This window comes from Vespula pensylvanica, chromosome 5 (genome assembly GCF_014466175.1).
Source record: "Vespula pensylvanica isolate Volc-1 chromosome 5, ASM1446617v1, whole genome shotgun sequence".
Lineage (NCBI taxonomy): Eukaryota > Metazoa > Arthropoda > Insecta > Hymenoptera > Vespidae > Vespula > Vespula pensylvanica.
Window position 1 is genome coordinate 8,758,118 of NC_057689.1, and position 27,348 is coordinate 8,785,465.

The following is a 27,348-nucleotide window of genomic DNA, read 5'->3' on the forward strand; positions in this document are numbered from 1 at the left end:
TGCAACTCTTCGTTTTTATTTACGTGCGTTGCATACGCGACATACGTATTTATCTACATGTATATACTTGCTTGTCGCATAAAGCGCGCGTGAAACGAAACTTCAATTATTCATACGAGTTTATGAAATTACAGATGAATTACAATATTACATTACCTATTAACATTTTAATCACTTTTTTAATCATATTTCTTACAATTAACTTACTGTTTTGAATAAAACGTAAAACTGACTTCGTAAATAATTTTGAACACGTATATATGTTTCTCCTATATATTCTTTGTAGAAGAGTAGATATAAACAAGGCTAGATCTTGAAGTTTATCAAAATTGAAATCGTCCAAGTTAATTAGTTTCAATTGAAATTCTTCTTTTGATAAAATAAGATTTACGTGAGAAGAAAACGAAAGAGAAACGAAGAAAATCGGAGCATCGGATCCACACGAAGATGATCTTAGGAAGGCTTCCAAGAGGGGCCTGATCCGGACTCATGCGATTGGCTGGCCCGAGCGTGTCACGTGGCGGTAGTTCGCGTGGGTGGGGGCCGGAGACGCGGCACCGCGGGCGAAAGCGGTGAGTTTCGTTCTAGTATTTACCTCGCAGTGCGAAGATACTTTTCTCTCGGTTATACGATCGCATTCTTGAAGCTAATCGCGTTCTGTGCGACAGGTAATTAGTAATACAGTTCGACGACGTAACGAAAGTATCGGTAAACATTACATGGATGTGCGTCCGGTGACAGAGTGGCGAACCGTAACGCGATTGTTCGCCATCTTCACAAAATCGCGCGAGTGATCGGTCGATTATAGGCGAGGAGAGGTTTTTTCTTCGGCTCCTCCTCTTTTTACAAACGAAGAACTCGAACGCATAGAAGCGCAATGTCCATGTTCCTTGCTCTCTCGTCACGTCACGGTACGTCTTCGTATCAGTTTACGAATAAGAAATTAAAGGTGATTTAGAGAGAGATTGCTAGCAAAAGGGTAAAGGTAAGAAGGACGAGAGGGAGGTAGTGAGCGCACACCGTGGGATTGTGGAATGTGCGCGCTTACTTACAGGTATCCGATACTCTGCCGCGCATTACCGTCGCGCTTCGGAATTCTCCATGCGTTTCTAACCTCCTTATATCCTTTTTCCTCTCTACGCTCCTTTTCTCGCTCTTTTCTCCGCCATCTCCTGCTCCTACTCGATGATCGCGCTCTACCCTCTCCTTTCTCCTTTCTTTTCTTCTCTTTCTCTTCTCATCCTTCTCTAATCGGAACGTTATGTCGTACGTATATACAGGGTGTCTCCTTTCAATCGATCCATTTTGAATACCATCGAAATTAATCATTTCGTAAAAAGAGAGAATATTTGTACAATAGTTGACAAAGACGATGAACGTGGATATTAAAGATTACTCGAAATACGAAATCGTGTAATTATCTTATATCGTTTGTCGTTAATAATCTTGGTATTCGCATAGATCGATTAAGATGTAACACCTGGTATGTGTATGTATATGCATCACGTGTTTCTTTGTATGTATGCGTATGTGTATTTTCGTCTGTATACGTTCATGCGTACGTTACACACGATCGTTCACCTCTCTCTCTCTCTCTCTCTCTCTCTCTCTCTCTCTCTCTCTCTCTCGCTCTCGCTCTCTCTGTTGCTTTTTCCTTACATCTCGATCTCCGTCCAACATTCTTCCGTCTGACGCATCGTGGATGCTGCGATGTCCTTTGACAGCTGCTAACGAGTGAACTTCCTCAGGGGGAATATATCACCGTACGCCTTTCCCAACGATCTTTCTCTTTAATCCAATCCTTTCATTTCCTTTCGTATGTTCGCGGTACAATGTGTAAAAAAAGTAACTCATGTTAAATAAACATTTACATCGAACTTTATCCTTTTATCCTATCTATGTAATATTTATAAACTTTAAATCAAAGTACATACCTGTATCCAAAAATTGCATAACACCGTCACAGATATTTGCACCGTCACTTTCACCTCACAAATTATAACTACCTATTTTTGCATGATACATCTATACATCTCGCACACGTACGTTCGCGTTCCTAGACACAATTCTTAAATTTTAAAAAGCGTTAGAGAGTTCGTGTTCTTTCTAAAGAAATAGTTCAGTATAATCTGGAGCGAGCGGAAAAGAGACACTCGAGAAAGATCTGCTGTTCTCGGATGATCGTACATCTAATTACGTATTACACGAAGTACCCACTTTCTTTAATTCACCCTATGTTGGGGGCGTAGACTTGGATTCTTATCGAATTAGTCGTCGGTACTTTAGCGAGTTAAGAAGAGTTTCTCGTCGGCGCGTCGTCCGATTTCGTCCGGTTGAACGATTCAAAAACGAAAGATCAATCTCTTCTTCTAATCTAGACTCTTTCGTTTTTCATTGATTTAGCGTCACCAACATGGACGTCGAGTTCGATCATCGAACGTACGAGCTATTGTAAGACATCGAAGTTTTGGCTGAGCGTAGATTCTTAAAAAAAAAAAAAAAAAGAAAAAATGGCGCTAAATAATTGGTACCACGAGCCTGAAGGCTTCCCGAAGGGTGGAAGAGGCGAGAGAGAAAGAGATAGTAGAGTATGAATGATATTCAAACGATATAAGACAAAGGACAGACGATTCAGCGAGGCGATTAATGATTGGCTGCGCTTGAGGGGGGTCGGATATACTGGTCCCTCTTTTTGACCTCTCTCAGAGAAGGAGAGAGAGAGAAAGAAAGAGAGAGGAGATGAGCGATAGCGATTTGGGAATGGTAACGTCGCCGGCGGCGTCTGTGCTGGCAACATGCACGGGGACAATGGAGGACGAGCAGGAAAAGTCCTCCCTCGATGGATCCATCGACATGAATCTGGTAAACGGACCGAATCCATGGCTTCCGGCCTATGGTTTCCAGCTACAACATCATTCCCGTTTTCAATCTACACACGAGGATTTACGTGTTAAAGGTTTGCTTGTTAAACACGTACACACACACACACACACACATACACATACACCTGTCTCTATTTCTCTCTTTCTCTCTCTTTCTCTATCTCTCTCTTTCTCACACTTCCTCTTTTATCCATTCTCATACCACTTACTTCTATTTTCTCCCTTCCTTCTCATTCTCTCTCTCTCTCTCTCTCTCTCTCTCTCTCTCTCTTTCTCTGTTTCCATCTCTCTTATACTCATATATCATTTTATTCAGTACTTAACACGGAACAACCTTCTTGCTTTCATGATCAAGACCGCTTTCCCTTCTTTCTTCGTTTCATCTATCTACATCCTACGAATGCTTCTTTGATCATTTTGGCTATATCGCTCGTGGAAGGATCTTTATTTTTCAAGAATATTCCAATCGTTCGATAGATCAAGTTTTTTTTCGGAGCAAAATATCATGTCACTATCGCGATTAACTTAAAAACGTTGGAATTAATTACTTCGACGTTCGGTTTACGAGCTTACTTCATCGATCGATCGATAAGCCTTCCTGAAACTCTGTTCCTGATATACTCGTTAGATATTGAATTGACTTGTGAGTAAAAACTGTTAATAGTTTATCGTACAAATAACTCGTATTTAATGATCGATCGGGGATTAATACAAAAAGTCATTATCGTTCGCATCTCTATTTTATTATGAAAACTTTCATAAATTTCTACTTGAGCGGTAAAAGAAAAAGTTGGAATTTGATAAGAATCATAAATGTTTGTTTTATTATACACTTCATAAATTTACAATAGATTTAGTTCTATTCCATTTACTTAACGCTATGTAAAAAATTCGACATACTTACGTGTTCTACATAAAAGATTCACTTGTAATTGCAGATGCAGTACCAGTGCAGCAAGTCGATTTTTTAGAGACCATTTTCGAAGAAACCTCTGACGATTTGCAGAGCGATTCCGATCACAGTGGTACGACTTATTGGTTGGGCTCAGATTCAGAAACGGAAAGTGTTATACACATCGAAAGAAAAGAAAACATTACAGGTATGTTTAAATGGATCTTTTTTAGTAACATTTCTCATCCACAAACACACACACACACACACACAATAATAATAACGATAACAACAATAAAAACAACAACAACAATAATAATAATAGTAATAATCACTCAACATTATTTTCTAGGTGAAAGAATAAACGATAACGATGCCGAATTCAACTCCATAATACCTAAGAAGAGATGTCGAAGAAATAACAACACAGACGAGCGTGATCCTTATGTGACTTTTGATGATTTTCCGACTTCTCCAAGATCTTCAAGGTCCTCTGGATCGTCTAGATCCAGTTCATTGTTACAATTCGAGTCTCTGGAAAGAACTTGTGCTACCTTATCACCGTCCAGTTATAGTTTCGATTCTCTCGAGTATTCCTATCACTCGAATGTGTCTCATTTGGGGAACACGTCGCCGGATAGTCTCGAGCAAGATAACGATGCAGTAGTGCAAAATGGATTTTCCAATTCTGTCGATCACTTTCCACGGATTAGACCCTACCGTAGCTTCGACAGTTTGAATATCTGTCAAAAGGCTACGGATTTCGAAGAAGTGACATCATTCAATGAACATGTATCGTCGTATCCGAAAAGGAAGTTAAACTTCGCGAGGTCCGAAAGGAACGAATTACGATCAAGGTGAGATTTTGCTCTTTTTTCAGAGATGAACACATAACATTATAGTTTTAAGGTAAAAATAAAGATACTATTGTATATAAAATTACGTGAATTGTATGAAACACTGTGCATCGTACGAAATAGAATATACATACATTCTCTTGGCAGCGGCTACCCAAATCGCGAGACATAGCCTTAGTTATAACAAATGTTTGTTGGCCGAAATAAATGCGATCCTGGCCATGAAGAAACATCCTTGACTTTACACCTATTATTATCAAGTTCGGAAGTAAAATATTATACAAGCTATATTTCATATTTAAGAAAATTGTTGAAAGTATCGCTTTCATCTTTCAATTTTTATTATGTTTTGTGAAATTTCTTTATTCCATTTCACATGAAACAGAAACTTCTGGTACGAAGAAGAGGAGGAAGAAGAAGAAGAAGAAGAAGAAGAAGAAGAAGAGTACGAAGACGATGGCGACGACGAAGAATTCGAGGAAGACGAACGGTTATTAAATCCGAATCGCCGTGGATGCGGATACTTCGAGGACAGATTGCACGCCTTCGGCGATTCGAGTTGCAATTATGCGACGTCATTGGATTATAAAAACACTATAGATTTGCGAAAGATCGGTGTTGAGTCAAGAAGGGATATGTTCTTAGATCTGAAGTCTGGCCAAAAAGTAGCGTCGTCTTCCACGCGTCTGTTGCAGACAAGTTTAAATATAACCAGTAGCACGGCTCATGGTCATAGTAAGATGAACAGCGAACACGATGCTCGTCATCCTCGTCATCATCATCGTCAGCAACAGCAACAGCAACGTTTCGGTCACGAGCATCTTCACGAGCAGCGGCAGCACCAGCAATATCAACGTCAACGGTGGACCGAAGAGGAGTGTTTTAATTTTAGATTTACGGAGAAATCTCAAAGCGCACCCAGTTTGCCTTCGATCGTCAACGAATACGCTCACGATCCGGATATATTGGCGGAGCTCGTTTCTTCGAGATCAAAGTCATTTGTATCTACGTCAAATTTATTTGAGAATTATACCAAAGTTACCAGCGTACCCATCGACCTGGATCTTTGCGGCATATCAACATCTACGAGGGAAGAGGATGAACGATCGTGCGACGATATGAGTATGAAAGATCACAAAATGGCGGAAGTCAAAAGCGTACGTGGTCTGGAGGATATGCTGAATCACGAAGATGGCGAACTGCATGGATCCAGTGAGAAAGAGAACGACATTGAAGCGACAAAACGGCGATCGTGTTCGGTAAGAACTCAGCCAGCTCAGAATGCAAGAATCGACGTTGGAGCGATGCACAATGATCTTTCAACGACGGATGTACAGAACGGCGAGGAGGAGAACGTTGATGCTGACAGCGACGAATACGAGGAGCAGCAACAGATCGCATCGACCGTGAAGACTCAAGATCGTAGCAACGTATTGGATATAGCGATGGCTATGGAGAACGATATAGACGCGGTCGTTGATGAGGCCGTGAAACGGCTCAAACGAGAAGTCGAGGAAGGTGGTGGTGGCAACGATATCGTAGATGCCATTCGTAGGCAATATTCCAATAAGCAAATGTCGCAAAAGGTAAAGAAAAACGCTAGTTACGAATTGGCGCAACAATTTGAAGTCGATGAGAGAAATTTCCGAAGGCGTGCGATACCGTCGGTATCCAATGATGAAAGTACGAGGTCACCTAGGAATGCTAGCAGGAAGAAACGAGTCATCAATAATGCCAGTTACGAATTGGCACAGCAATACGATTACATTAAGTCTTTTCAAGCTAGCAGAGGTGCTTTTCAACGAATGGATGCCTGTGACGAATTGGAGGAATCCAGTTCAGGACGATCCTCGCGTCTCAAAGTGTCCGACTCGAGATCGACACGTACTGGCAGCAGCTCCGCATTAAATTTGAGCGGTGATTCTCGTGCCGATTTCGCACCCTCGCTCGGCTCTTACTCAAAATCCACGGAGAACGTTTCAAAGCACGCCGAGGAATCACTTTTTGGCCAGATAAAAAAAAACTCGGCTTTTTTTTCGGTGCATGGAGAAAATGTTAATAATCGCGTTTTCGTAGACGATGAGGTAGATTATCCCTGTCTGGAGAGCAAACCTATAGGAAAGCTTAACCTACTGGACACCACATTAGAAGAGGAAGATCTTAATAGTGAACAAATAGATAAAGATAGGACCTTTCGTGACTTATTGGAAGAAACGATGTTGCTTCAAAGCATTGCTTCCTTGTGCGACGATGATTTACGAGAAACCCCGAGGGAAGTAAAATTACAAAAAAAGAGATCGTTCATAGGCGAATTTTATCCAGAAAAGAACGATTTATCTGTTCGTTCGAGAGAGAACGAAGATTTATTGTCGGAGGAGAGAGAGAAGAGAGACGAGAACTTGACGGATAGCGGAGTGGACGAAGAAGACGGCAAGAAAGAGCAGCAAGTTGGAAGCGAGGTTTCCGGTAGGAACACTACGAAGAAGATGGTAGACATTGCGGAGAAGGTAGATGCGACGATGGAGGGGCGTAATAAGAAAAAGGAGGCGGAAGTGGTGGTAGAGCAGGCGTGGGGACAAACTCTTCATGGTGATCGTACTTCCCCACCAAGCGGCAATAAAGCCGACAGTCTGAAAGTTAGTCAAGGTAGTGGGAGTCAGTCGACGATGGCAGTAGCTTTGCCAGTTGATACGAATCATCGCGGTGATCGTGACGGACAACGGGAGGAAACGACGTGGTCGAAAATTACAACGGCGGCGATAACGAAGACAACGGAAAGTATGACTTTACCGGCGAAAGTTGATGACCTTACATCAACGAGCAAGACCATGGAATCGGCCTCAAAGAATGACTCTAAGCTTTGGAAAAATACCGCGGTTGAAAGATCGGCGACCATCAATACGAAACAACCGACGGTCTTGAAGAACGAAGAAAGGAAGAAGGGTGGTATCGGTTGTTTCTTACAGAGATTCTCCAAGTTGAGGTTTAGTGGTAGGTCAAAGGTACCTCGTTCGGAGATACAAAACAAATGCGATTCCCGTATCGGGCAACACTCGAATCGCAATGAGTTTTATCAGGAAAGAACGAAGAAGGAACCGGATTATATCATTATACCCTTGCATCCGCCGGACGAAGAGAGATCGAAGGACGAGGTCGTTGCCCTCGAAAGTAGATCTGACGATACCGGGAGAAACAATGTCGATCTTCAAAGGAGTGCCTCCAGTGTTAGGTGAGTCACGTTGTTTTCCATCGGCTCCTATTGGAGTCGAACGCACGGATAACTGTGCTATTTTTGCGTCGGACGTACTTTTGCGTCGCGACGGAAGAGGATCGAGTTACGAACGACCGAATATTACGAATCGTCGTTTTCTTATCATTTTCGTTTAAGTAGGACAAGCTCGTGGTATATACATACACTCTAGACATACGTCTACGGAGCAAGCGATTTAATTACATAGATATATGTATAAATAATACGTTTCGCAAGAACGCCCTTTCGTTTCTATCATTACGAAACACAAGGCGTATCTTGTACTCGGTCTGACTGGTACGCGCCTTAACGCGTGTTTGTTTACATTAGATTCTATCGAAGTTACGCTGACGCTTTTACCGGAGATCTGTTGTTTGACACGCATTTTTCTTTTGGACGTTCGCCAGATTCTTTCTTATCTTTAAGATACACATCAATCTCGATTGAAATTATTTTCGAATGTTTGCTCGAACGTTATGAATAATCGTTTCTTCTCGATAGGCTGACTTATTGTTATGTGAAAAAACTGCTATCTCGACAGTTTTTGATACGTAATAGCACTCCAGACGAGTATTGGACAGTTAACAGACAACGTAGCGAGTATGCACCTATCATGGATAATTCTATTTTACTTTATTGGATTCTGACGAAATATATCTACTGCTTTTTTTCTAGCTTGTTCGAGGAAAAGATTCTTAGAAAGAATAGTTACCGTTTGGCTAGCTCCGAAGAAGACTTTGTGACATGAGTTTGCAGTGAACAAACCTTCATTCCCTCGAAAAGGATCGGTACAAACGAAACTTTCCATAATTTTTCGTTTATTGCGCGTTCCGGAAAGTGAACCGAGTAGTTTAAAGTATAAAATAGAACGTTCCCACGTTTCGTATCTTCGTTCACGGAGTAATCTCTCCTTCTGAGCTTTAACGAAGCCTCGTTTTTAAGTGTTATTCTTCTTCGTGAGATCGCATAACTTTCGTCCGACTGTTTTTTCTCTTCATCTCTGTCACTCTCTCTGTCTTTATTTCTCTCTTTCTCTCTCTCTCTCTCTCTTTTTTGAAACGTGATAAGTAAACGCAGTTATAACGTTTAGATACGATGCACGGCGCATTATACTTACGAAGTCCGACCATGTTTAAATTCCATGTTCTAGTAAGCATCAGAAATAACGATTACGTAACGCACTATACATTCGCGCGTATGATGAGACATGAGAAAAAGTTACTGCCAGAAAAATGCTTACCGGTGTCAGTGAATTATGAAGTAACCAGTAAGAGAAGTTATACTTTAGGTTTTAGTTTTATCTAACATATAAAAGATCATTTCCTTACTTTTTTTTTTTTTATATATATATATTTATTTTTTTTTATTGATTATAATACGTCATATAGATGTTGTGTCGCTAAATGTACTTTGCGTATTAAAAAGGAACAGTTATGTCGCTCTCGACGGCAGAATTGGTGTTCCGTTACGGAGCTCGCCAACGAAGGGTTGAGATACTCATCATACATACTTAATTCACGATTTCCTCGATTACATCCGTTAGTTAGAACGTGCACGTACCACTTTCACGTTTAGGCATACGCTATTTTGTGTCATTGACACGCGACGTCGCGTAGGTGCCATTCTCTATATCATAGTACATGATTATCGAGTTCCTGACTCATATCATTATATTCAATGAGAAATGTATAAACGATGAGAAATTATTTGTAATCGAAGTAACTCGTTCGTAAATCATTTTGTTCATAAAATCGATAGGAAAGAATTGTCGCGATGGACGATAATTACACGTGGATTAGAATTTTTTAAGCGAAATTCGAAGTCATTACAAATCCAATGACACTCGGACGTAACGTAACAAGGTAAATTTTTATTTTGTAATATATTTGTTGTCTATTAATACTTAAACAATAGAACATAGTAAAAAGATACAACGTACGATGAGTGCTTTCTTTTCGAAAGTCCAAGATTATCGTACTTGTATAGTGCCTCGACGTTCTTTCCTCGAATAGTTTAATTTCCTTGTAAAGTTGTATGCATCTCGTTGAGATTCGAGCCGACGTTTTCAAACATTGCTATTTACAGGAAGAGATAAGTGAAAATTTATGATTTGCAATATATCAGAATCGTTATCTATATTTTTAAAAATTTTTTCTTTTGTGGCAAATCATCTTTCAAACGGTAAAAAGATAACGAAACTTCCTTCAATGCATACAAGACACTCTATCGTTAGATATAACTAAGCTTTTATATAGCGGATTACCATATGCTTTAACATCGAGGACAGACATATGCACTGTTCCGAGCTCTTCGCGGAGTACGAGCCCTAAATAGCTACTATTTTATTCTTATTTGGCAGCTACGAAGAAACTTCGTGTGAATGGGACTATTGTGAGTGATACGCGTTCTCATGAATCGGATTCTAACGATAAATAGTAGTAGTAATATTCTTACTGAATATTAGGAATAAATTGGAATTTTAAACGACCGAATAGCAATGATTATTAGAATTTGATCAAAAGAATCGTGAATCATTCCCGTGAGATTGCAAAAAGTTCACAAACACATCTCTAAAAAAGTCAGAACTGTGTTGACCAATCTCAGATGTTCTCTCGATGCCCTATTGTCATGCATACGGTGTCTCCGAAAAAGACGGAAACTTTAAGGAAAGGAAAGTTATCGATTTTATGATGAATTTGTTAAACGAGATTTTTATACCGAGCACGGAAAGTTTTACTGTGAAAAATAAATCATTGTAAACTTGATTTACAAATGATTTAAGTCGATCGTTAACTCCTCAAATGTCCATAGAACTTGTTTTTAATTTAATCAAGAAATACCCTCCCTCTTATGAATATATTAATAAATATTCTTTGATATTATCAATAATATCGACGATTTTTGTATGAATTTATCAAGAGGAGATACCCTATGTGTAGAAAGTTTTTAAAATAACGAAAATGATTAAAAATATTATTGCTAAATGAAGAACAGCTAGTGTAACAATACTCTTATATTGCTCAGGACTATATTTCAAGCGTGATCATTAAAAAATCATATAGTTCGTAGTGGAAAAAAAAAAAAAAAAGAGAGAGAAAGTTAAGTTGACTTTTTTGGGATGTTTTTTCATGAATGTATGATGTAAGAGTCGGAGAGGGTTGTTTCAGTTCCGGCAGGAGGGCGCCAGTATGCAGCAGCAAACCACCCCTACCGCCACAACCACCCCGTCTAGTATCATCGGGCTGTAGAATCTCGGGTGCGGCGGCATCATCGTCGTCGACGACGTCGGCACCGTCGTCGTCGTCGTCGTCGTCGTTATTATCATCGTCAGCGGTGTCGCGCCGACGCGCCGTGACGGACCTTGGAAATCCGGCGGCCATCGAAATGGCGAAGGCCCGCGCGATGCAGGCCGCTCAGCAAGAGCAGCGTCCGGTCGGACTTCTCGAAACCGACCTCGATGACGAGATCGTTCTAACGACCAACGTCGTTGACTCCTCAAGCTGTAGCAACGCCGGTAACAGCAACAAAAAGACTAGGAGTTTGTTAGACCTGAACCACACCTCGAGCGTTGTACCCCAAGGTACGAGCCTAGAGAACGCCCTACGTGTACCTCAGTTGCCCGTTGGCTCTTGCCACAGAAACCAGCGAAACGACGGAACCGCGTCTGGCATCGATCAACGTCCGCACAAATCCATGGAGTTTCTCCTTGACAAGGAGAACCTTCACTTTGTTAAGGTAAGATCGTTTTCTACGTTGTCTGTCTCTCTGTCTTTCACTCCGTCTGCCAACGTATGTACGTTGTTCTTTCTTAATTGGGCAAAAAGGGAGAGGCCTTTAAATTCCTACTTTTATGTCATCTCTGAACAATCTTTATCTATTTGAAATGTTTTTTTCTACGATTGTTTTCCCTTTTTCCCTTCTCTTTCTTTCTTTCTTTCTAATTTTGCATTGTGGTCACGTTAATTGTCAGCGTCTAACGATTAATGTTTCCCTCGTAAGTCTGAACAGATGTTCGCTATGAGATGTAAAAAAGATAAAGATATCGATGATGATTAGAAACTAACTTATCATTCTCGATGTTAATCTCGCACTTGTTACAAATTATTTCACGATTCTTTATCTTGAGATATAGAAAAGTGTCGAGGTTATTAGTAGTAACGTTAAGCTGCTTGTTTTATCGCCTTTACGACGTTTCGATAGTCTTCGTGCGCGAACGCTTTTGTGTTAAATATCTCGAGATTATTTTTTTCTCATCCCTTTTTACCGTGAGCATCCTCGCGTTACTCGGTGCTCCCTTTATAACGTGTACGCTTTGTGAGAAGTACGGTAAAAGTGGAAGTCACATGAAGATCTGCGTGGTGTATATATCATGTACATGAGGGTGCTATTTCGTTCTCAATGCAGTATTTTACACGACTTCGTGTGCTCACTATTACCCAACATCAAATGGTAAATTAGCATTCCTTCAATTAACATCGATCGTTAACACTATGATATATCTCGATACAGTTTATATTCACGACACGTCTCTCTTAACGTGTTAACGAATTTTCAAGGTCACATTCGAATCTTCATTTCTCTCTATCTTTACGTATCTATCACTTACGTGGCATATCCAATAAGTTTTCTATTATTCTCCGACGAAGTTCATTCAATTCCGAAGAATTCCGTAACAACATAGAATCTTGATCGTTCATCGCAGAATATTGAATTAAGTTAATTAAGGATAGTAAATAGTTTCGTACAATATCGTTCGAATGTTTGGTTTCTTTTCGAACCCTCCGTTTACCTGTTCTCATTATCCATTCCAAACCATTTTCAGCCGTACTACGATTCTCCCTTATCGTCTCTCTTTGCGTCTAAGATGACGTATGTACGTTTATACTTCATAGAAACTATTCTCGTCCTACTTTCCATTAGCATGATAATGGTCGACGTCTGGCGTGATGAAAAATGCTCCTCATACCCTCTTAATTACTTTGATATGCTCGTCCCCCCATAAAGGAATCAAGCACGTCATGATCAACAAGTCGTCTTTAACGCCATTGTTACGTAGTACTCTAAATGATTCATAGATTTCTCCATATGAAAAGCAATTGTTCCAAATCGACCGGTCAGACAATGCTTGTCGTCTTTGACAAAAATAGGTTCCATCATTGTGTAGATATATTTAGAAATCTTATCTGCAACTATCTGGAAAATCTAGAACACATAGAAAATCGTTCGAAGTTACCGATTACCGATATCGTCGTTGTCTTGCTACTAAGAACCCGGATTAAAGGTAGAACAAAATTATAGAACTCGATATCCGTAGATTCTAAAGTATGCGGTGGCTCGTCTACAGTACCGTCATCGGATATCATGATGAGATCAATAGCGTTCTTTTACGAAGTGCGCATAACACCTTCCAAAGCAGAATCTGCCTTCCGCTTTGGGAAGTTTCCACTCATCGCTTCGATTTTTATCCATTTTCGACGAGATTGTTTTAAATCGTCCTTTTCGAGCAGCACAACGAAACATTTGCTCTTAGAATCGATCAACTTCATTACGATTTAAAACAAAATTAGTTCTATTGTTGATGTTCTTTTTTCTTTCTTTTTTATTTTTATTTTTTTATTTTTCTGTTTCTTCAATCAACCCTCTCCCATCTCTCAATTATAACATTGGAACAAATTACTTCGTTTTACACCTTGTTGAATTTTTATAAAAGAAAATATACATATATATTTACTTTTCTCACCTTCTTAATATGAACGCTACATACATCTGTTAAAATATACGTACAAAATTGTTTCTTGCTCCGTTAAACCTCCTTCTAACTATTATTTTATTTAAATATATTTGCCTATATATATATATATATATATATATATATATATATATATATATATATATATACACACACATATATAGCTTTAATTTAATTCAGCACGGTTGCGTCGCGAAAATTAAACGAATTTGTTAATATTCAACTTCGAGTATATACCTACGTGGAAAATTACTTCACTCTCGTATCAATCCATTTTTAAACTATAATATTTATTTACGAATATTTATTTACGATCATTCTTACATACGTTTCTATCGCAATAAAAGAAGCGGAGGACTTCCGGTTTATATTTGAAAGCAACGGCGACGACGATCTGCGCCAGCGCCCGTTTGTCTTCTCCCTCTTACCAACGAAATTGTGTCGCGTGTAGATTCTTCGTATCTCTGGCAAATCGATTCGAAGACCCACACCTGCATCTAAGTACTTACATACCACGCATCTATGTAAATGGTATATGACGAGGCGGAGAAAGAGAGCTACTGCTCACACGTGAAATACTTAACCGCGTGCCACGCTTACGATCATATACACATTGCATTAAGGGACCTCATTGCATAACATTCTTCCTATCCGTACATTGACGTTAGGCTTCATTCGTATAGGAATTCATGTCACGGTATTATATATATACTTATAGACATGTGTGTGTGTGTGTGCTAAGTGTGAATAGATGTATCTATATATATCATATACATATATGTACAAACACACCAGACTTTCTGTGCCACTCAATTCCATCTCTCCTTAAGAATCGTTATTGTGAATGCACCGAGATCTATTGTTACATTTTATCTCTTACCTACACACACGTATAAGCTTTTCAGATAATAATTACAAACACCGTCCGTTAGCTTTCTCAAGATTCACTCGAAAGACTTCAGGGATGTATCTTCGATTGTTTTGAACATTCAACGATCACGTCCGAAAGAAGTGTCATTTAAATTACTGTAGAGTTAAAATTGCAAAGTTAAAAAAAAATGATTATAATACATATAAAATGACAATAAGATCCGAAAAATATTTTATAAACATGGTAAGAACGATCAATGTCGATGTTGTAAGCTCTTTATAAAGAAAATTTTTGAAGTCGATCCAAATTTGTATAGAAGATGATAAATAGAAACGACACCGTAGCGATTTTGAATGGTTATTTTTTCTTCTTTTTTATATTTACGTATATGTGTATACGCGTATGTGTATTATTGCAGCCGCCAGAAAACGAACTGCAGAAAGTCGGTGAACGTGTGCCAAGTGAGCACGAATTAAGGGTACAAAGGTCTCTACAACGACTAAACGTTCCAGACTGGTACAAAAATTCTCCCACGGCTCGCGATGGTTTCCGATTAAAGAGACACTCCGATGCATCTCAGCATGGAGGTTGGCGTGCGCTCGGCTCGAAAACTACCTCGCTGTCATCTCTTTCATCCTCCTCGAATAGACAACCAACCACAGGTAAAACCACAATATTTTTATTTTGCGTACGTGTGTACGTAAGTTTTGGGAATAAACTTAACGAGAATAAAAGAGATCAATTACAGTATTTATTTTTATTTTTAGGCGCTCTATTAAGTCCTAGTCCTACGCCTCCTGTATTCTCAAGATGGAGTACCAGTTTGTTAAACAGCGCTGGAAGTTCACCGGCAAGTTCAGCAAAATTATCGTTCTATCATCGGCAACCTTATTTGGGTTGGCGTTCGCAAGAACGGCTAAGCAACCCACGTACACCGGCGGAACGTCTCGCTCAGGGTATACTTTCTCAGCTGCAATCACCAAATAAGGTTAGTCTATAATTCATTCGTAAGGTTAACGAGCAATCGAGCAATTTGTCCGCGAATGAAGAATTTCCATTCACCTTGCAGCAACAGCAACAGCAACAGCATCAGAATCAACAACATCAACATCAGCAGCAGCAGCAGACGCAACAACCGCACCATCAACAGCAGACGACGAATCAACAATTGGAAGTGAGAAATTCTATAAAGGAGGTGACTTCAGCCATTGTACATTATGTACAAAGCGGCCAAGAGGTCGACGGAAACGAAAGACTCTCTCCCTTGCCTCGACCAGAAGACTGGGAAGATAGGGGTGAAGTAAGGTCCACCAGTCCCAGAGGTGAGCACTAAACCCCGCCAAAAACACCTCGTTACCACGAACGCACTATCACCATTTTTGTTCTGCAAAACACAGGTAAATCTTTATTCTTCCGTCTTTTTTGCATTGAATATTACATATACATACTTTTTATTCTGTTTCTCTCTCTCTCTCTCTCTCTCTCTCTCTCTCTCTCTCTCTCTCTCTCTCTCTCTCTCTCTTTCTGTCTCTCTGAGGATTACGTCGTCTCTAAGTTCTTTCTTTATCTTATCACTGTCGTCCTTTATCTTTTTTCTCTCACCATGCATCTTTACATTTGCACACACTTTATCGCCTTCGTCTTTTCTGGCTACTTGTTTTTATTTTTTAGTAAAGGGAAGCTTTTTGCCTATTGTTGTTCGGTTTATCGTTTAACGAAAATCGTTTTACTTTGTCTCTCCGTATAGCTATTTCATAACAATACACTTTATAGAATGCGTGTGAGCCACGTATTTTTTACTTTTGTCATTTGTCGGTAAACATTATTTTCCAGCAATACTATAACTTCTTTAGATTTTCATTTGCAAAGGAAAAAAAAGAAAGAAAGAAAAAAACAGAAAAAAAACTATTATCACCTCGCTCGACGTGTTTAACGTCTGTCGAGTGCCGCTTTTTTTACGACGTCGCCGAAGTCATTTACGCAAAATTCAAAATAGGTGAGCAAATTTAAATGCCTCCAAACCTACTTCAATATATGTTCTGTGTGAGGACGCCACTTCAAAAACGGAACAAAGCTACGCGGATTTTCTTCACCTTGATCTTTTGTTGAAGAGAAAACAATATGGGTCAGTGTTTTAAAAGGCATATTATACATCGATACAACCGCGAAGAAATGCTGCTTCTTCATGTAATTAAAATTGAAAAACTCCAGTGTACGTATTACATAATTTCCCGGCGAAACAATTACGTTCGCAGTGAAATGAAGTTTAAGAAAGTGATAAATTCGTAGGCGAACAAAGCTTATAAATTCATGGCAAAAACGACGAAGAATTGAGGAACATTTTCTTAATGTATTACATTTTCCAAGTACTAATATTTGTTCAAAGGAAACGTCGACCGGATTCTAATGATTAATTTCACTCGTACTTCGCAAAATGATCTTAACTTACGTTTATGTCTCCTATCGTTCGTTCGTTGCCCTATCATGATTTTGTCTTCTATTAATATTAAGATTAAGAAATCAATATCGAGGATTCATTTGCGAAATGCGATAAAGGACGGTCTTTCATCGATCTTTTTCTACATTACATTCTCTCCTTTCTCTCTTTCTTTCTCCAAACGTGTACTACTAACGTGCGTCGACATTCACCTAATTAACACATGTCAAAGGTCACGTGGGTTCTTTCACCGATAGTACACGTGAGAACCGTTGTGAATGGGGAGAAAATGTAGCGACCGAGAAAAAAAGTCGCGATTAAAAGTTGCAAAATTGTGTGTACGATGTTCCTAAAAGAGCGTGATCTATTTCATCGAAGGAAGCGCGAGGCTCTGCTGGATGGAAAGCTCGTTCGTTGGTACGAGACCCGTGGATTCGCCGGAAACTCCGATGAGCCTGGCTACAGATACCGAATGTTGCGTCGGATGCAACGCTACCGGTACAGAATCGTGCAGTTGCATGGACTCCGCGACTTCCGGTCTTTATCTAGACGTGACGCCGCCACTCGATGATGAACAACCACAAATGCATGGAAGTGTCCGCGGCAGTCTTTGCCTGTCGCCATCGTCGTCCTCCGCCAATTATAATCATCCTCAGATATATCAGCAACGGCAACATCAGCAACAACAGCAACGCCATCACCGTGGTGAGTTGTTGCTCGCCTAGCGGAAAACAAAAACAAAACAAAAAAGAACAGAAAAAAATATCGCCAAAGCCGCAAAAAAAGCAAAATGGAAAGATTAAAGCATCTTGGATTATTATTAAGCGCGATATATCTTGACTCCAGACTCTAGAAATGCCAACTTTGTAGCTCTTCTCTCTTCGTATCGAATTCATTTTTTAGGCAAGCGACTTCCTTCTCTCTTTCTCTCTCTCTCTCTCTCTCTCTCTCTCTCTCTCTCTCTCTTTCTTTCTTTCTTTCTCATTCGTACAGCCTTAAAATATTTTCTATTTTTGAACGCGACAATTTCTGTATCTATAGTATATAACACGTACACGCACACATATAATACGCGCGCCTATACATCGAGAAATCGTTCGATCCTCGCATTTCGCACATTTTTAAAAATGCCTAGAACATAATAAGGCTGCTAATGTTAGTGACTTGACGATGATTTCGACATCGGAGAACCCGCGGACGCTGAGTGTAGATATTTTTGTTTTATGTACAATGGAGTTAGCTATTTTTTTTTTTCTTTTTTATTATTTATTTATTTTTTTATTATTATTCTTTTTGCTCTTATTTAATATCGTCGTCTGATAGTAGAGATTAAAAATAACAAGTAAATACAATGAAGGTAATGCCTCGATCATAGCTCAATTTCTTATACGCTTTAATGATAAATTAAACTTTTCTTTTTTTTTTTTTTTTTTTTCAATACTATCTGAATTATGATTTTATATTGAGCTCCAAATTTATTTTCGGTGATATCACGTCTCTCATAAGTTTACATTCGATGTAAATTTGTATGTTATCAAGTCCCGGTATATCCTATGTCCACTAAACGCGCGATCTTACACACGTTTACGTGTAAACTACGTACCTGGATGTGCCTCTTTTACTCTCGTTTCTACGTAAACACCAAACTCCTTGTATAGCGATTACAACTGTTTTTGCTTTAGTAACATTGATAACTTCTTATTTCTTCGGCAATTCTGTTCGAAAAGACGTCAGAATGGTCGTAGAATTATTATTAAAAGAATAGTTATTAGAAATAATCAATATTATTTGGAAGATAAAAAGCTATTAAAAAAATAAAAATAATTCTATTCTTCTGTTTAAACGTACATATAAAATATTATCATACGTGCCTATGAAAAAATCATTATATATATATATATATTACAATACGCGAGGAATAATTTTTTATCTAGTTATTATTATTATTATTATTATTATTATTATTATTATTATTATTATTATTATCATTATCATTATTATTATTATCATCGTCATTATCATCATCACCATCACTATCACCGTTATCATTATCATTATCATTATTATTATCATTATCATCATCATCATCATCATCATCATCATCATCATCATCATCATCATCATCATCATCATCATCATCATCATCATCATCATCATCATCATCATTATTATTATTATTATTATTATTATTATTATTATTATTATTATTATTATTATTATTACTATTATTATTATTGTTATAAGCGTCGAAAGTAATGTGCATGCTTACAAATGTGTGCAAAAGCATCAGTGCTTTTCCGAGTATGTACATAAATAGTTTTTCATTAAATTAGATTAACTTTATTACATCTATATACGCTATTTTCGTTATACTAGATATAGTATTACCGTATATCAATTATGGAACGATCCATGACATATCGCCAACTTACGACATTTTTTCATAAACTGAAACAAACAAACTATTTCTATTAATAATATTAGTATTTTGTTTTAGAAGAGTTTATAGCTATAGAATGCTATAGTGTGTGTATATATATATATATATATATATATATATATATATATATATATATGCGTATGTATATCTGATTAGTACAATTACTATAGACAGACTACTAATGGTGCATTCACGCAGTGCTTTCATTGACAGTCTAAGATAAATTTCGTAAAATAGATCGAAGAGATCTTTTACATTATGAAATCATCTAGTACAATCAGTTTATATATCGTTCTTCCACATTTCATTTTTACTTTTTGTTAGCATTATAAGCGACGGGTGCTTAACAATCCCTTTACAACAATCCCTTTGTAAAGTATATACATATCGTTAAAATAGAGTCGCAAAAGGGATATAACTAAATAATTATTATTCTTCATTTCTATAGATAATCATTTATTTGTCGATTATCATAAAAGAAAAATCTTTTAAAAGCCATGACAATATGTTTTCTTTTCGGACGAACGAAATTTTCCATTCTACGTTCGAGCGATCGCGAAAATTGTGCGATTAAAGGACCCATCCAAATATTCTACTTAAAATTAGCTTCTCGATTTAGCTACTTGGAAAAAAGGATTTTTTGTTATTTCACACTTCTTTTTTTATAATATTACAAGCTATACCTTAGCGAAGATTCTTTTTTATATGGTACAAAACCGTTTCATTTTGTAAATTAGATTTTATGTGTTCACTTAAGATAATACAGTATTTGTTGGAGAAGAGTCTCTTTCCTTTGTCGCACTAATTTTATGACATATTAATATAAAGCTATACGAAAGGTCCAGTTTTTCTTTATTAATTACCATTTTGCTCTCTTTATAAATAGTATTACGACCGTTAAAAGAAGAAAAAAATTCCGTTAAACCAGAAAAGATCTTTATAGTAGTTGTAGTTAACTGCTTCTTATGTGCATACGTACGTCCACTGTAAAGTTAGTTACGTTTTTATGCTGTATAAATATCGCTGCATCAGTGTTGCATATATACATACTGCAACTAAATTTTGTGTATGCATACTTGATACATCTACTGCGTGCATATGCATATATATATATATATATATATACATATACATATTTACACACAGTATGCATACATGTAATATATGCCTGAATGTACACATACATGAAGAAAATATGTGTACATATATCACATGTATTACTCATTATTTGTATGCTACAGCCGCAGCGGCGTTATTGTTATATTGTTGTTGTGTTGTTATCTTTCTTCTTATTCTTAATTATTAATATCACTGTTCATTGTATTATTGTTTAATATCGCTATTATTATGATTATGATTATTATTATTACTATTATTATTATTATTATTATTATAATTATTATAATTATTATTATTATTATTATTATTACTATTATTATCATTATTACAACCATCGTCAGTTGTAGTTGAAAAATAGTACTACTATTATCAAGATTGCTATTACCACAGCAACATTGAAAGTGCATTTGCTCGCAAAAGCACATTCGCGACACACAATCAGCTCTCTCGGGTAACGACTCGCCCAAGGATCGGAAAGTTGTATAACTTCTTATTACAGAGTAGTGATCGCAGTACCATGATCGCTCGCCGTAGAATGTATGTATGTATATACATACATCGTGTTCAAAGCACATCGTGGGCCGCATTAATTTTGCTCTATAAATATCGTACTCTACTCTCTTTGTGTTCGTTAATACATATAAAAAAAGTCGTTCTCGTATATGGGTGCTTCAGTCACTCTTAAAGATGATTCTTGTACTTATATTTTCTGTTCTTATTTATCTGTAGAGAGTATATTTATCCTTTTTAACAATAAATTATTCTTTTCATCCTTTGCGTTAGGCCCCTTGTTTCCTTTTTTTTATCCGATTTAAATCCGATCGTTCTCCCAGTATCCTTCCATGCTCTTATAGTCGAGATCTTTCTAATTGTTTAATTTGTCCATAAAATTATGATTTATTTGTTTGTTTTCATTACTATTCGTCCATTTATTGCCACGGTAAGTGACAAACTTTGTGTTATAATTGGCTTGTTATCATTTTTCGCTATATGCTTTTGTTTTAGATATTCAAAGATCGTATTCGTTCTGTTTATTTTTTTTTTTTTTTTTATATAACTTTCTTTCTTTTTATTTATTCTCATATAAAGTAGAATAAAACAGCACGTTGGTCCTATACAAAAGACGTTAAGTGTGTAAGAAAAAAAAAAAAAAAGAAAGAAACAAGAAAACTAAGAAACGAAATTGCTTACGTGAAGCAAAGTTTTACAAGCTCTCCTGTTTTGACAAACAATTGTAGTCCAACAATTCTCTACACTTCGATCACACTTCGGTCTAGCTCTAGGTCAAGGCTAGTAGACGACAGCGTGGCTCCCAAACGGAATCACGGTCAGATATATATGTGCATAAATCTATCGCTGGCTTTAGCTCGCGATCTACGATAAAATACTTCAACGGCATTATAATAGCCAACCCGTGAATGCGCAATGACACGAAGAAGGTTGGATGTCCTATATTCATTAACCGTAAGACGAGATAAATTTTTTTTCTATAACGTTCATACAGTAACCCGTATTTGCGATACGTTGAGAACTTCAATAATTTCCGATTATAAGTTCACCAGCCATTGTAGTCTTACATATAAAAAGAAAAAATAAACGAAAAAAAGAAGAAGAAAAGAAAATTGGCAGCTACAGCTAGTCGCAGATGTCTGTAATTGCTTTTACCGTTTGTCTTTCGTGTGATTTTCATAAAACGATCCATATCTGTAGCATGCCACACAACTGGCGCACTTCCCTATGTAAATTCCTATTTTTATTACATATAACGCTCGTGCAAATCGATCTTATATAAAAATTTCATTCGTACGCTCCGAACGCGTCCAAAACTTTGTCGTTTTCTTAAGTACTACATAATAAATAAAGTTTTCTCTAAATCCGTATTCGCGCGCATGCCGCTTTTGATCGTGTTCTTCTTGTTCTTCTACTTCTAGTTTATAACACTCGGTGTTCATTATATAGCTCGCTTGGACTGATAAACGCGCTAATCCCACAATAATGTTCTCGCATATCATTCATGATATATAATGATTAAATAACGAGTTCAATAGCATTATGGGAATACAAAGTGAGATACCATAAGTAAAAATATTCACTTCTTCTAAGAGAGTGATCTTGTGCCTATCTCTATTTTTTTTTCTTTTCTTTCAATAAAATCGATTAGATTCGGGACAGGGTGACGTGGTCGAGATGACGATGACATCGGCTGTACCGCGAAACAAACCAAGCCCCGGGTCGACCACTCTAGAGGATGTCCTTGATTCCCTTCTGGGTCTGCCACCTGCGTCGCGTACACCTAGTCCTGGACCAGGTCCTGTAGTTAGCTCTACGACTTCGTCGTCCATGCGTCATCGATCAAACATTGGTCAGACTAATGCTAAAGCCGGGAAAAGCTGCAGCGACCTACGTCAAGACCTCCAAGGTAGGAGGACTATGTAAGTTTACGTTTTGACGCACAACAAATTTCTCAACAAAATTTCTATCGAAGTCTAATACCGTGTATGTATATCTGTACATACGCAGGTTGTATCACTTGACATAATCATCAAAATATATGTAGAACTCCTTTATCAAAAAGACACACGATAAAACAATTACTCCACGGCGAATGATTAATCTGTATAATGCAAACCGAAGTAATGCTTAACGCTTTAATACGGTGCAAGATGGAACCAACGCAATTGACATGAAAGCGAACTTAAGAGAGAATCAGCACGAACGATCGAAACGGGCACTTTAAACGTCCGAAGATAAAATAGAAAGAGAAGAAATCCTTAAAAAATAAAAAAATAAAAAATACAATTAAATACAATATAAATATCTAATTAACGATATCAAGTGCGCAGTGGCAATCACTACGAAGTTCGAAATAGAAACCGATGTATAAATCTTCGATGAATATCGAAAGGAAAAAGATTTCTGGAATCGAGTATCAACGGGACAAACGTTTATCATCACGTCACAACGGACCGAAGTATCCTCTATCTGTAAAAGATTATTTTATTAAATATTATGGATTAAAATTGTATTTTTAAATGAGAGATGTGTGTGTGTGTGTTTCGATCGAACGAAAAGCAAAACGACATAGAAATATTGAACAACAAAACACCTGTATATGTATAATTGTACAATTATAAGCTTGATTCAGTGATAACGTAGGGAATATCGATAATTTGATAACATCGATTGACCTAACGAACATAACAATTAATGTAGTTAATTCAATTGATAGAACGAATAAATATCTATGAATGCACGAATTATATTGAGATAGCTATTAACGGTAAATATTTATTATGCATGGTAAAGACCAATCTTTGATTTGAGTTATTACACCATAACCTGTTAGAAAGAACCATACAACGGTATGCAGTTCCTGGTAGAAATAAAGTCTGCTGGAGTCACAAGGACACCACCAATACCGTTTCTTCCTCGTGTTGATTGTTCCTATTACCTATCGCATCCTAAAAATAGATGAGAAATGTATCCTTAGGTAAATACAATAGAATTATATTAGAAAACAGACAAATAAGGTGTCCTTCCTCCTCCGCAGCTTATCGTTATCCTATCTTACTTTTTACCACTTAAATTCGAAGTTATATCTTACTCTGACGATGTCGAAAATTAATGAAATGTCGCAGAGTCCGTTAGAAGCACGCTCGAGCTACAGGGATCGTACGAGGATCAACGTGGCTCATGTGACGCGGTAAAGCTGACAAGACGAAAGAGCGATGGGAGCGACCTGATATCTTCGAAAACTGCATCGGTTTCCTTGCAATCGAAATCGGCCGGTCAGCAACGTCGACGACGGGTCTCCTTCGATAATGCTCAACAAGAGAGAAATGGTCTGACAACGAATGCCACGGACAAGATAGTGCACTGTCGAAATAATAAATGCACTAATTCTGCTACTTTACTCGAAGCAAGAAGATCCTACAAGAGCTGCCACAATTGCACCTGCTTGTACTGCTCGAGAGAGTGTAGAAGGGCTCATTGGCAACGACATCGAAGAATCTGTTTACATTCTCGCGCTGGTAGTCTCTGCAAAGAAGTGTTGTCGTCAGCGAAGGAGGATCCAAGGACTTTAAGACACATCTCCGCCTTGGCTAAACGCGGTTACGCTTCCCATGGACGTGGCGCAGTAAAATGTTTCTTTTCAAGTCCAGAGGCAGCAGAGAGATTCGTTGGAAATGGTTTCCCAGAGCTTGGTGAGCCTACTTACATTAGATGGTCAGATCTCTTGCCTGGTGAAATGGGTGCAGAGCTCTATGCCGAAGTAATGAGGCTTTGTAAATCCTACAATCCGGATACCAGATTGGTTCTCTATGTTGCCATTTGCGTTGTTAGCGAGGTACCAACAAGTGGTGCTGTTAAATGGGAACGGCAATTAGTATCACGGTGCGCCAAACTTCGTTTGGACTCAGCTTTTAGACAACCCAATTTCTCAACGTCTCCGCAAGGTAAGACGACGTCACCATGTAACATCACTAGGGAAATGGACTCGCCGGAAACGCTCGTTCTCACGTCATTGCCCACGAGCACCAACGTTGGTCAAAACGCATCTAGAAGAGCAAGAGAAATTGGTTTCACGAATATTCAAAAACAATTAAGGCTTCGTGGCGTTTCCCTCAAAAAGCATTTTCCTCAAGTATACAGGAAACTTTGCTCGTATGTCGATGGTTCTGTTGATAAGTTCGCACCTGTAACAATTTATCCAAGAGATCAAACTTCTGGTAAGAGCTTTATGTGTATTATTATGCTTGATGCAGAACCAGAACGACTTCGGCTACTTCCAACTGACTCTTCCAGAGTCAAAACTGTTGACATTAGTGTAGAACAAGAGTAAAGTCCAAGACATGGAATAGGTTAGATTGCTACCTTTCAAATCTCTTTAATTTTTCAAAATTCATTGTCCATGGGATAGGATAATGCTGTATATCCACAATGATGAGCGATCTTGCAGAATGGATGGTACATTTTGTCGGAGACAAAGGATATCGATATATAGCTAATCGAATGTGTTATTCGATGACTGTTGGTTTATACTAGATTGCAAAATTTCATATTACAAGTATGCAGTACATAGAAACTGTGATTTTACACGTTCTAAAGTTCTTACCATTTTGCCAATCGTATTGACTGCATGTCGTCAGGAATATGAAGCATCAAAGGATAGTTTCATGAAAGTAGATATGAGAAAGTAATTAAACATACACTTAAATAAAATATACAAATAAAATTAATAGTTATTATAAATGTTTTGATTCAATAAATAATATACATAATAGGGAATACAATTCTTTAAAAACAATTATCTGTGATAGCTGACTGATTACTTCTTAATTCATTTCTTTATTTATGCATATTATTATTATTAAACAAGTCTTCCACAAATTTTATATTTTCTAATACAGTAGCATAGAAACGAATGTATTAATTACAAGAAATATGATATATAAATTTTACTGTTAAAATGCTACAATGGTTAGTTTGTACAAAGGAATGTTCTTTTTATCTCAAAGTTATTTACATTATTGTGTATGTTAATATTTGAATCTCTATTCTTAACAAATTATGTCTGTTGTATTACCAATAATATTTCGATATATTTACTGACGACATGTATTCTGGTTGGCCAACAAATTGATGATAATTTTAACTAATAATATTAATGGAAAATTAAAAATGCTTTATTTAAGATTACTACAGATGTTTTTCACATAATATATAGAAAATCAAAGATAGATATTAAGTTTAAATTATAATTAAGTTAAACCCTGTAGTGGAAATTATCATTAACATATATATTCTTAAAAAATGCAACGCTTATCACAAAATATTAAATATTTCTTTTTGGTATCAAATTGAACATAAATATTAAATAATAATAAATTTAATTTGAAATCATATTAGATCTCTTACCACAATATTAATTTACTAAAAGATTTGATAAAGTATTAAATACAGTACAAAAGTACCAGTATTCTAAACATTACTACTCGTATTTGTTCCATGATACAATCTTATGGTGCAAAAATAAATTGTCATCTTACACTTTCTGTGAAAACTCATCTACCTAAAGTAGCAAAATCGCTTTCTTTCATTGAAAAAATATTAACAATTTGATCTGTATATTGCATTAAATCATGCACGTCTAATATAAAATTTATCAGGTCACACTTCAACTCATAATCAGCCAAATATTAAAACTGCTAATAATAGTAGTAAGAATATCAATTTTTATTCTAACCTCAAATTTTAAATCGACTTGTAATAATACATATTATATTAGCTACTAATTCGTCGACTTGTATATTGCGGATACACGTATAAATATTTAGGAGCATAGTAACGTGTAATCGCAAAAAATGTGATGGAAATAAAAAATGAGTGGATAGTGTAATGAGGTTAGTAAAATAATGTCGACATATGGCCAAATTATAATTGACTAATAAATGACCAATCATAAATTTATGAACTTTTGTTTTCCCTGATTGAATAATTTTTTATTTATTTACAACAAAGTATACAGTAATATTTTATTTGTTTTATTAAAATTTAGTGCGTTAAATATTCAGAATTGTAACATTAGGGACCCGAAAGGGTACTGTACTTTTCCCGAATCTAGGAATAAAAACTTATAAATATTGTAATATGGAAATTAGCTATCCATATTTGTTCACTATAATCAAACTACTTATATTTAAAAGAATATTGTAAGAGAATCAAATAATAAAATACAAGTTATGTAAGATGATTTGTTAAAGTTTTAGAATTTTGTAATAAGTATGTTCAGATAATTATTCCAAAATAATCGAGAAAATTTAATGAGAAATATAAGTAAATTTACAAAA

The 27,348-nt window shown here is 37.0% G+C and overlaps 1 protein-coding gene and 1 long non-coding RNA gene across 9 annotated transcripts; one reads left to right on the forward strand and one right to left on the reverse strand.

Moving 5' to 3' along the window:
• The first annotated feature begins 450 nt into the window (after nucleotides 1–450).
• Nucleotides 451–26,968, forward strand: LOC122629470 (serine-rich adhesin for platelets). 8 transcript variants are annotated; one of them, XM_043812896.1, is made up of 12 exons: nucleotides 451–911; nucleotides 2,404–2,956; nucleotides 3,821–3,982; nucleotides 4,127–4,631; nucleotides 5,017–7,860; nucleotides 11,049–11,616; nucleotides 14,920–15,163; nucleotides 15,269–15,489; nucleotides 15,571–15,823; nucleotides 17,317–17,643; nucleotides 22,659–22,916; nucleotides 24,136–26,968. In XM_043812896.1, exons 2-12 carry the CDS (start codon nucleotides 2,740–2,742, stop codon nucleotides 25,338–25,340), a joined length of 6,804 nt encoding a protein of 2,267 aa, XP_043668831.1. In that variant the 5' UTR covers nucleotides 451–911; nucleotides 2,404–2,739; the 3' UTR covers nucleotides 25,341–26,968. The 8 variants fall into 8 exon arrangements, with proteins under 8 accessions (XP_043668831.1, XP_043668832.1, XP_043668836.1 ...); XM_043812897.1 differs by lacking the exon at nucleotides 2,404–2,956 and having other exon boundaries at nucleotides 452–911; XM_043812901.1 differs by lacking the exons at nucleotides 451–911; nucleotides 24,136–26,968 and adding an exon at nucleotides 23,018–23,757 and having other exon boundaries at nucleotides 2,424–2,956; nucleotides 22,659–22,929.
• LOC122629483 lies at nucleotides 23,118–24,234 on the reverse strand. Its single transcript, XR_006327276.1, has 2 exons — nucleotides 24,102–24,234; nucleotides 23,118–23,958 (listed from the first exon to the last, which is right to left on the reverse strand). It is a non-coding gene; the product is annotated as an uncharacterized LOC122629483 (long non-coding RNA).
• Nucleotides 26,969–27,348: the final 380 nt, after the last annotated feature.

Coding starts and splice junctions, on each gene's coding strand:
- LOC122629470 (XM_043812896.1), top strand. CDS start 2,740: ATGAGCGATAGCGATTTGGGAATGGTAACGTCGCCGGCGGCGTCTGTG. Junction 4,632..5,016: donor AGGAACGAATTACGATCAAG/GTGAGATTTTGC, acceptor CACATGAAACAG/AAACTTCTGGTACGAAGAAG. Junction 22,917..24,135: donor CCTACGTCAAGACCTCCAAG/GTAGGAGGACTA, acceptor GAAATGTCGCAG/AGTCCGTTAGAAGCACGCTC.